Source organism: Mobula hypostoma, chromosome 5 (assembly GCF_963921235.1).
Source record: "Mobula hypostoma chromosome 5, sMobHyp1.1, whole genome shotgun sequence".
Taxonomy (NCBI): Eukaryota; Metazoa; Chordata; class Chondrichthyes; order Myliobatiformes; family Myliobatidae; genus Mobula; species Mobula hypostoma.
The window spans coordinates 191,229,677-191,241,517 of record NC_086101.1 but is presented as its reverse complement, the minus strand read 5'-3'; the positions used below and the strand labels follow the sequence as shown (position 1 = coordinate 191,241,517).

The 11,841-nt window shown below is 48.9% G+C and overlaps 1 protein-coding gene across 1 annotated transcript in view; it reads right to left on the bottom strand.

Annotated features, from left to right (window-relative positions):
* Positions 1–5,598: 5,598 nt before the first annotated feature.
* The window catches only part of LOC134347244 (dual specificity testis-specific protein kinase 2-like), a 135,229-nt gene continuing 128,986 nt past the window's right edge, over positions 5,599–11,841 (bottom strand). The window contains exon 10 of the mRNA XM_063049591.1: positions 5,599–11,264. Within this exon, the coding sequence (XP_062905661.1) occupies positions 9,865–11,264 (1,400 nt within the window). The 3' untranslated portion in view covers positions 5,599–9,864. The remainder of the gene's footprint in view (positions 11,265–11,841) is intronic.

Genomic DNA, 11,841 nt, shown 5'->3' with positions numbered 1-11,841 from the left:
ACGGGGGTGTCTGTGTTTACGGTGACTGACAGGAAATGATAAGGTAGTGGTGGAGGGGGTGGAGTGGATCGGGGTAGCGAGTGGAGGTGTTGCTTGGGGAGAAGTAACTGCCCTGGTGTGAATGCCTCCTCCCTCCTGGGTGTAGGACAGGCAGTCCATGAGCAGAGTGGATTTGATCCTTCATCGCATTCCCGGCCCTTTTCCAGCACCTTTCTGTGGACATGGGAAACCCCGCTGGTTTTCTTGGCTGCGTCAGTCTGGGGATTACTCACTCTGGTCCCCCTAAACCCGTGAGATTGAAACGCTCCCTCACCCCAGACCCCGGTTTGCGTGCATGCTGTGTAACTTACTACCCTGTTACAGCTCGGTGCATAGAAATAACAGACTGCACACTGCATACGATTAAAGGAATTATATCTATGAATCTTAACTAAAGGGTTAGTTAATAAAAGAGGGAAGTAAAATGAAAAGGGCCCCATATAATTGACCAGTCAAACGTGCACAGGTGAGAGCCCAACTCTCCTCAAAATTCATATTTACCGATCCTCAGTCGATCTCGGCAGCTGGCTCCAGCGAATCACTGTCCCCCACCGGGTCGAATCCTCCGACCGGTTGTCTCCAGCATCCTCCCTCTTCATCTCCCGCCGAACAAAGACCCCAGCACCTATTCCCAAGCACCCGTTATCTCTAACCATAACCCAAACACGGCTTCTACAGAAAGACCATTACATTAGCTGTGAAACTTTTTCCAGTGTGTTACATATGTCATTGATGGTGGGTAAGCTAGTGCCGGTAATGCATTGGGTAGTTTTGACTACCTGTTGTAAGTCTTCCTGTCCACCACAGTGCAGTTCCCGTATCATGCAGAAATGCAAGTATTAGATGCTCTCTACTGCACATTTGTAGAGTGGCGTAAGCATAGATGTCCACAGTCCAGCTCACTTCAGCCTCCTTGGAAGGTAGGGGCTTTGGTGAAATTTCCTGATTATGTGGGATGTGTTTAGAGACCACGAGAGCCCTGCTGTTATAGGACTATTAAGTGTTTCCCCCAGTAGTATAATATGGGCTCTTGACCTAACAATTTGATCAGCCTGTCCTGATGGAGAATCGTTGCCTGAAACGTCAACTGTTCATTCTCCTCCATAGATGCTGCCTGATCTGCTGAGTTCTTCCAGTATTTGTGTGTATGTTGCTCTGGATTTCCAGCATCTGCAGAATCTCCTGTGTTTGTGTCTTCATAATCTACGTCTATCTAATTTTACACCTTATTGTTCGACTGCACTGCACTTTCTCTGTAGCTGTTGCACTTTACTCTGCATTGTTGCTCTGCCTCAATGCACTGTACAATGATCTGAACCGTAGTAACAGTAGGCAAGTGAAATTTTTTCACCGTATCTCTGTACATGTGTCAATAATAAACCAATTCCAATACTACAGACCTGGGGTGTTCAGGGCCGGTGTCCAAGAACAGAGCAGTGGAAATCCGAAGCTCTCTTCTAAATGGTTTATTATTGTCACATGCATTGAGATACTGTGAAAGGTTTGGTTTGACCAGTCGCGGTTGTCTGCCCTGAGATGAACCCCCGAACCTGGAGGACCAGTGGACCACTCTTACTCTGGCCCCTACCTTTTGACCTGTATGGCATGGATGACCCTACCAAGAGCCAAAGCATAAAGCCCTCATTCATGCTAACAGGGTTCTCTGGGTCACTGAGGCATGCAAGGCTCCAAACTCTATGACAACATTGTAGTTCTCCTAGAGGACATAAGTACGTTGAGGTAGCTTAAACAGAAAACAAAACTGAAGGCAGAACGAAGTGGTCCATTTACAAAGACAGGGCAGTGCAGGCACATAAATTGCAAATGTCCGTGACGATCCAAATTGAGAGCTCAAGAACAGAACAGCAGTGCACTGGAGAAGCCATCTGGCCCACAATGTATTGGTCTTGATGTTGATATACATTAAACATCCTCCTCATACTTCTCCATAGTCATGTGTCTGTCTAGAAACCTGTTAAACTCCAGCAAACTGCCTGATTCCACCTACTACCCCCAGTAACCCATCCAGGCATAGCACTCTCTATGTGAAAGAAAACTTCAGGTTAAGTTGCCTTTAAACTTCCCCCTCGCCATAAAAAAAAAACATGTTCTCTGGTGATTCTACCATGGGGAATAGATTCTGACCATCTGCTCTTTCTATGCCTCTCATAACTTAAAAAAAAACCTCTATTGGGTCTCGCAAATACGAGGAAATCTGCAGATGCTGGAATTTCAAGCAACACACATAGAGATGCTGCCTGGCCTGCTGCATTCACCAGTAACTTTTATGTGCACTGCTCTATTGGGTCTCCCCTGTGCTTCCAAAACTCACAAGAAGAACCACACAAAGTTGTCCAATTTTTCCCAACAGCTCATACTCTCTAAACTACTTAGCATGCTGGCGAATCTTTCTGCACCTTTTCCATTCTCCACGAACTTCCTATACTGGGACGACCAGAACTGCACACAATACTTCAGGCGAGGCCTGACTAAAGTTTTACGTTGCTGTAGTGTGACTTCCTCATTCTTGTACTGAATGCTACACCCCTGAGTATTTCGTCTTCCATGTATGAGAGGTTAATTCAAGTCTGATAACCACTGGGATAGAAGCGGTCCTTGAGTCTGGAGGTACGTCTTCCCATGTTCCAAAGTATGGGGTACTTGGCACCAGAAGCATGGCAACAACTGCAGGTTGCCCCCAGCACATCCTCCTCCTGTGTGCAAACAACACATTTCACCGTATGTCTCAATGTACAAGTGACAAGTAAAGCTAATATTTACTTTTTACATTCTAATTCTACTATGTCTTATGGGCGGGGGTGGAGATAAATCTCCACCAAAGAAGGTGTAAGGCAGTCCTCCCTTATGCTAGCCCCTCCAGGTCACCCTTGGGCAAGGTGTTACACCTACTTAGACCCGCCAATCAGTCTCATGTGAAGCCATGGGGGCAGGTGGTGGATGGTCGTATGAGCAGCTGGTGTATATCTCAAGTCCTGGTTACGTGGCCACTGATGCCAGGCAGACAATCTCTGAAGAATATTGATAATGGCTGGGGTCACCTGTCTTGTAAAGCTATTATCCAGAAGAAGGCATTGGCAAACCAATTCTGTAGGAAAAATTTGCCTAGAACAATCATGGTCATGGGACCATGATTACCCACATCAGATGACGCAGCACAAGATGATGATATCTTATGGACTGTAACCTGTGACCCCTAATCCATAGCTGTGGCATGTCTGGTCAGCTGACCTCTTCCTGGGCTCGTTCCCTGTCACTTTGCATCAAAGTGTCCCTCCAAGTGGACAGTTTCCTGTTGGGTAATGACACAGAGTGAAGATTCATTTCCAGCGTTTAGTCCTTTCATTTGGTAAATTTGTAAAAATGCAAAGCAATCTACAGTCCCATGGAATGCAGTGACCTCTCCCAGGCACTGCCTCTGTCAAAAGCTATTGGTTGGTCTGCAGACCAACAGAACACTATTTGAAAGGTGGCTGAATATTTTCCTACAGATACAAAATACTGGAGCAACTCAGCATGTTAAGCATCAGCCACTGGGCTGAGATCCTTCATCAAGACTGACCTGATACTCTTCATTAGGTCTCAGCCCGGAACATTGACTCTTTTATTCATTTCCTAAATGCTGCCTCACCTGCTGAGTTCCTCCAGCATTTTTGTATGTGTTATTCTGGACGTCCAGAATCTCTTGAGTTTATATTCCTACACATCTTGATCTTTGGAAAGTAGCTGATTATATCCCTATGTATCTCAATCTCTGACTCCACCTCACCTCCCTGATCTTTTTGGGTGAATTTTAAAACCTTTGGTGGCAATGTTATGCCAGTAACTGGCATTAGGACAGATTCAGGATGGGAAACATCACCAGCTGCATTGAGGCAAATGCCTACGTGAGGCTGGGTGGGACAGGAGGTGGAACTGCTGCTCAGGTTCAATCCCTACCTTAGGTGCTGTGTGGAGTTTGCACATTCTCCCTATGGCTGCTTGGGTTTTCGAATTGTACAGGTCCTTCAGCACAAGATAAGCTTGCTCCACGATCAATCCTACCCAGGGGTTCCCGAAGTAGGGTCTATGGATTCTTCAGTTAATGTAGGGGTCCATGGCTTAAAAGAGATTGGGAACCCCTGATCTAACCCTTCCTTCACTCATAGCCCCTCCATTTTTCTTTCATCCATGTGCCTATCTTAAATGTCCCTAATATATCTGCAAGGTGTTCTCTGGGTGCTTCAGCTTCTTCCCACCACCCCAAGAATTGCAGGCTGGTGGTTAACTGGTTACCATAACCTTGGTGCAGATAGATGGCAGAAAAATCTGTAGAATGTTAGAGGAAATGGGGTAGAGGGAAATGGGTAGGAGAGCCAGCAGGGACTTGGGGCCATTCCCATACATGGCCCAGAGATTGCAGTTATTGCTTTCCAAATGATGCTCGAAGCAATTAGCCGATTTATCTGGCATCAACTAGGTGGTCAGAAATTCTGGCGAATAAGCAAATATGGGGTCAATTATTTGAATCTGTGGTACAATCCCAACAATAACACCAGAACTGATTTAAACGATGCTTCTTCCCTGAGTTTGTGATTGTAGAGTACTGTTATATAAGCAGGCCTCTTAAAGGAATTACTTTCATTTAGAGTTGGAGGCCATCTATTGGTGTTACCAGCTGCTATCCGACACACTGGATTGGAACCTGGCATCCTCCAGTCTTAATAGAAAGTTATTTATCGACACAATGCAGAGTAGACCCTTCCATCCCTTCAAGCCATGCTGCCCCGGCAACTCCGATCAACTATGGAAGAAGGTAGATGATCTTGCATTGCAGTTATATTGGCAGGTTCCACGTTGTAGCAACACTGAGTCGTGGCTGAAAGAAGACTGTAGTTGGGAGCTTAACATCCAAGGATACAACTTGTATCGAAAGCACAGGCAGATATGCAGTAGGCAGAAGGAGTGGGGTGGCTCTGTTGGTTTAAAAAAATGAAATCAAACCCTTAAAGAGGTGACATAGGATTGAAAGATGTAGAATCCAAGATGGTAGAGTTGATAGTGCAGAGAGGTGAGAGTGGACTTTGGACCACTGGAAAATAATGCTGGTAATAGGAAACAAATGAGGAACATAGTAAGTATTTTGTGTCAGTCTTCACTATGGAAGACAATGGCAGTTATTCCAGAAATTTGAGAGTGTCGCAGGCAGAAGTGAGTGCTGTGGCTATTAAGGAGAAGGTACTTGGGAAGCTGAAAGTTCTGAACATAGATAAATCAACTGGACCAGATGGACGATGAGTTCCGAAAGAGAAGGCTGAAGAAATTGTGGGAGGCATTAGTAACAATCTTTCAGGAATTTCTAGATTCTAGAATGGCTCTGGAAGACTGGAAAAATTGCAGATGTCACTCCACTCTTTAAGAAGGGAGAGGGGCAGAAGAAAGGAAAAGATAAACCAGTTAGCCTGACTTCAGTAGTTGGGAAGATGTTGGGAGTCCACGATCAGGGATGAGGTTTAGGGGTACTTGGAGGCACATGATTTAAACAAGGCCAAAGTCAGCATGGTTTCCTCAAGGGAAAATCTTCCCTGACAAATCAGTTAGAATTCTTCAAAGAAATAGCAAGCAGGATAGACAAAAGATGTCGTGTACTTGGATCTTCAGATGGTCTCTGACTAAGCGCTGCACATGAGGCTGTTTATCAAGATAAGAGCCCATGGTATTACAGGAAAGTTACTGGTATGGATACAGCATTGGCTGATTGAAGGAGACAAAGGGAACCGTTTCTGGTTGGTCGCCAGTGTCTAGCAGTGTTCTGCAGAGGTTGCTGTTGGATGACAGAATTGATGGCTTTGTAGATATGTTTGCAGACAATACAAAGACAGGTGGAGGGGCAAATAGTGTTCAGAAAGGGAGTCTGCAGAAGGACTTGGGTATATTGGATGAACAGGCAGAGAAGTGGCAAATGGAATATAATGTAAGGGTCATTCACCTTGGTAGAAGGAATAAAGGTTCCCATTTTCTAAATGGAAGAAAATTTAAAAATCGGAGATGCAAAGGAGCATGGAAGTTCTTGTGCAGGGTTCCTTATAGGTTAACTTGCAGGTTGAGTTGGTGGTGAGGAAGACAAATGCGATGTTAGCATTCATTTCAAGACGAAAATGAATATAAAAACAAGGATGTAATGCTGAGGCTTTATAAGGCACTGATCAGACTGCACTTGGAATACTGTGTGCAGGTTTAGTTATTTAGTTATTTAGTCATACTTTATTAATCCCGGGGGAAACTGGTTTTCGTTACAGTCGCTCCATAAATAATAACTAGTAATAGAACCATAAATAGTTAAATAGTAATATGTAAATTATGCCAATAAATTATGAATTAAGTCCAGGACCAGCCTACTGGCTCAGGGTGTCTGACCCGCCAAGGGAGGAGTTGTAAAGTTTGATGGCCACAGGCAGGAATGACTTCCTCTGATGCTCAGTGCTGCATCTCGGTGGAATGAGTCTCTGGCTGAATGTACTCCTGTGCCCACCCAGCACATTATGTAGTGGATGGGAGACATTGACCAAGATGGCATGCAACTTAGACAGCATCCTTTTTTCAGACACCACTCTCAGAGAGTCCAGTTCCATCCCCACAACATCACTGGCCTTACAAATGAGTTTGTTGATTCTGTTGGTGTCTGCCACCCTCAGCCTGCTGCCCCAGCACACAACAGCAAACATGATCGCACTGGCCACCACAGACTCGTAGAACATCCTCTGCATCGTCCGGCAGGTATTAAAGGACCTCAGTCTCCTCAGGAAATAGAGACGGTTCTGACCCTTCTTGTAGACAGCCTCAGTGTTCTTTGACCAGTCCAATTTATTGTCAATTCGTATCCCCAGGTATTTGTAATCCTCCACCATGTCCACACTGACCCCCTGGATGGAAACAGGGGTCACCTGTACCGGTTTGGGCCCCTTATCTAAAAGGGATGTACTGGCATTGAACAGAGTCCAGAGGAAGTTCATGAGAATGATTCTGGAAATGAAAGGGTTAACATGCCACTAATGTTTGATGACACTGGATCTAATTGAATCATATTGAATATTGAATGCTCTATACAGAGTGGATGTGGGGAAATGTTTTCTATCGTGAGTGAGTCCAGGACCAGAGAGCACAGCATCAGAATAGAGGGATGTCCATTTCAGAGCAGAGTTGAAGAGGAATTTCTTTAGCCAGAGGGTAGTGACTCTGTGCAATTCATTGCCACAGACGGCTGTGAATCCAAATCATTGGGTGCATTTAAAGCAGCGATTGATAGGTTGTTGATATTCAGGGGGTCAAAGTTATGGGGAGAAAACAGGAAAATGGGGTTGAGAGAGATAAAAGGTGCAATGGCGGCAAAGACTCAAAGGAGCAGAATTAGTCCATTCAGCCCAACGTCTTATGGCCTTAACCCTAACCAATCACAGGACAATTTACAATGACCAATTAAACTGCCCGGTATGTCTTTGGACCGTGGGAGGAAACCGGAACACCCGAGGAAAAACCACACGTTCCACAGGGAGGACGCACATTGACTCCTTAGAGAATGTCATAAATGAACTCCGCTGTGTCCCTAGCGGTAATAGTATTGCCCTATCTACAAACCTACCGTTGCACCCATTGCAGGACTGGTCAGGAAGAGGCTGATGACAGAGGGCTTGGACTGTAAACGGTCACAGACTATTGAGAGTACCTTTCACAAAAACTGTTCCTCGACACAAACAAAAATAAAAGACGGGGAAGGAAACATCAAAGATCAAAGCTTTATTAAACTCTGACTCTTCGGCCAGACAATAAAGAGCAAGAAAGATTAACCAAATGGTTACAAAAGGTGTCCTCAAAATAGAACAATATTTGCCCAATTTACAACAACATATCTGTGCACACTGGGATCTCTCAGTTTCCCCTCTTTCAAGGAGACTTATCTGTACATAGCTGAGTATCTCCACCTCTTTCTCTCCCAGGGAGATGTATCTTTACAACCGCTGGGAATCTCAGTCAAGTGTAGTGGGGGAGATGCATCTTTACATTGGGAACCCAGTCATTTCGTGGATGAACTCTCCCTATAATAACAAGTCTCCATCACGTGTATCTCCCTGGGAGAGTTTTCTGTTGGAGTCCTTCCCTGGAAGATGGTTTCAGAGGCCAATTCAATGTGTGGGTGTCTGTACATTGTTACAACTGCCTCCCACTCCCCATATCACCCCCACCCCAAAGATTTACATCGCAAAATAGCTCAGCCCTTTCGTTAAGAGAACACCCAGCACAGGGCTAACTATACATTACGTGGTGGTGTAGCTATTGTCCTGTTCACTGCACTGGAGTTAAGAGGTATAGTAGATTATATAAACACCATGATTTCTCTGGTTCCCACACCCCCTGCAGGCAATTTCAAGCAACGATATGGGGATCTTTAACTGAATGACGCCAGGGCAGGTGTCTGTGCACATAGTACAGGAACACAGGTCTCACCAAAGTTAGGTTAGACATTTCCATCGTCTTGGGGCTGAGAGCTCTCTGCATTCAGCTACTGACTCTCCCAGTCAACAATGATTGCCATTAGTCAAGGCAGCAAAGGTTATGGGGAGAAGGCAGGAGAATGGAGTTGAGTGGGGTAATTAATCAGCCATGACGGAATGGTGCAGCAGACTCGACAGGCCAAATGGCCTAATTCTGCTTCTACGTCTTGTGGTCTTGTAATGACACTGACCCGCACATTTAATCTGCCACTCGTCAGTACGATTCACATCCAAACTACCGTGAATTGGGGGAAGCCAGTGCTGGACAGATGCCCTCTACCTCAGGGCAGTTAGGGTGGAGACCCATCTCTCCCTTCGGGGGCGACTGGAGAATAAACCCTCTGCGAGGAATGAATATTGCTTAAAATACACCATAAGCAAACAGCAAGTTTTAAAAAATCCAAGTGCACAGATCAAAAATAAACAAAGACAAAATACAACCAAAATCCATTGTGTGTATACACCAGTTTAAGATTTGTGCCCCACTCAAGGACAAAATATTGCACCAGGTATTGTTAAAGGCACCACCTGAATGTACCACACTAACCAACCCTCTCTCTGTGTTAAAAAATCATAAGAGAAATGATTAATACAAGGAACTTTCGAGATCTAACTAAAATCTTTTGAACCAAAGCAGCCATGCGCTTATATACAAGGCCAAAGTCAGCCTGATGTCTAACTGGGGGTGTGGGGGAGATGGGGAAATGAAGAGATCAAACAGGAGAACTGAGTTGGCAGTGCAGACGGGTTTCTGTAGGAGGTGTTTGGTGAGTGGAAGGGTGTCCTTGGGAGGAGGGTGGGATTCCCCATGGGTCAGAAAAGGGACTGGGATGTGGGGAATACAGCGGAGTTCGGTGGCGGGTGGGGGAGCACTCCATTAGGGAGGATGGTTGGCAAGCGTCTCTGCGAGAAGGTCGGTGGTGGGGGAAGCATGCCCGTGGGGAGGTTGGTTGGGAACTCCCCACTGGATGGTTGGAGGAGCATTCCCATGGGGGGGGGGGTTGATTGGGAAGTCCCCATTGAATGGTTGGGGGAGCATTCCCATGGGGGGGCGGAGGTTGGTTGGGAAGTCTCCATTGGATGGTTGGAGGAGGATTGCCATGGAGAGGTTGGTTGGGAAGTCTCCATTGGATGGTTGGTGAGGCATTCCCATGGGGAGGAAGTCGGTTTGGGGGTTGTGTGCGTGTCTCCTTGGGGTGGAGGTTGGCAACGGGTGAGATTGATCTCTTGAGGGTGGAGGGTTGGCCGGGATGAGGTCAGGGCCACTCTCGGGACAAGGTTAGGCCTGCGGAATGTGTCGCGGGCCCTGCTCAGAAGGGTAACTCAGGCTGCGGTAGCGGGCCGGTCGGGACGGCCGCATGCACACAGGCGGGAAGAAGGCGAAGCCCGGTAGGCAGCAGCCCGGGCACGACACCGGCTCGTCCGACTCGGACCCGCCATCACACACCAGCGGAACATCGGACGCATGCGCGACCTCACCACGCGGCTGCCCCACGCTGACGTCGATCATCGACACCGGCGCTTGCGCACTAGCTGACCGACCCCGACCCGGCGCTGTAACCGTCAGCACCGGCACCTGCGCAATCTCATTCCCCGGCGAAGGGGCCGTCAGCGCATGCGCACTGTCCGACAGCCCGACCGTTGATGCTGGGGCATGCGCGCTTTCTGACGACCACGTCCCTTTGGCAGAGACTGGCGCACGCGCACTGTCCGTCAACCCGATTTCTCTCACGGATAACTTTGTCATCGCCGCGTGGGTACTGTCCGTCAACCCAGTGCCTCGTGCGGGAACCGTGGAAGCGTGAGTACTATTCGACGACTGGGAGGCTGTCGTGAGGGCACGCACACTCTCCATCAACCCCGCACCCTGCGCCGGGACTGTCAACGCCTCCGCATGCGTACTATCCGTCAATCCGGCCCTCCGCGCCGGCTCTGTAAACGACTCCGCATGCGTATTATCTATCAGTCCGGTCCCCTGCGCTGCGACTGTTAATGACGACGCATGCGCGGTGCCGGAGCCCGGCCCATGTTGCCTGGTGGCCCGGTCTCCTCCCGAGGGTGGGATCGGCTCGCTGACCGTCACAACGTTTGCTGCGCCGCCGCCGCACGGCCTGCCGTCCGAGGCGGATTCTTGGTGGAGTTCTGGAGAGCCGGAGGGCCCACTGGCTCCCCCGTACCCGGCGGAGGGCCCATGAGTCTCGGCCGCTGCCTGCTCTTCCTCCTGGTCGCTGTCGTCCGACTCCAGTCCGAGGCGGCACAGCGGCCCGGCCTGGCGGAAGAAGTGCGACCCGCGGCTGAGCACGGGCGACGAGGGCAGTGAGTAGCAGCGTCGGGCCGGCAGCAGCAGGGCGGGCAGGCCGCGGCCCGCCCCCGTCAGCGGCTCGGGGGTGGTGGGCATGGGGACGTGGCAGGCGGCGGCCGGCGGCAGCTCGAAGGTCAGCGAGATGACCGACTTGCTGGGCGAGTCGTACAGCTTGATCTTGCCGCCCTTCAGGTCCTCCCGGCCCGAGAACGGATTAAACCGGGCTCGCAGCCCTGGCATCTCGCCGGTCGGCGACAGCATGTCCGAGTGGCTGCGTGACAGCCGGGGCTCGCACTGGATCCGCAGGCTGTCGCTGGTGCCCCGGAGACGCCCTCCACTGCCGCTCCGGGCTGCTTCCTGGCACTGGCCTTCTCCTCCTGTATGAGAGAGATGGGGAACAGAAAGTAAGATATAAGTGAAGCTGCCTCTACACTGTCCCATCACACACTCCTGGGGTCAGACACAGAGTGAAACTCCCTCTACGCTGTCCCATCACACACCCCGGGGGTCAGAAACAGAGTGAAACTCCCTCTACACTGTCCCATCACACACTCCTGGGGTCACACACAGAGTGAAACTCCCTCTACACTGTCCCATCACACACTCCCGGGGTCAGACACAGAGTGAAACTCCCTCTACACTGTCCCATCATGCACTCCTGGGGTCAGACACAGAGTGAAACTCCCTCTACACTGTCCCATCACGCACTCCTGGGGTCAGACACAGAGTGAAACTCCCTCTACACTGTCCCATCACACACTCCTGGGGTCAGACACAGAGTGAAGCTCCCTCTACACTGTCCCATCACACACTCCTGGGGTCAGACACAGAGTGAAACTCCCTCTACACTGTCCCATCACACACTCCCGAGGTCAGACACAGAGTGAAACTCCCTCTACACTGTCCCATCACACACTCCCAGGGTTAGCTCCATCACACATTCCCGGGGTCAGA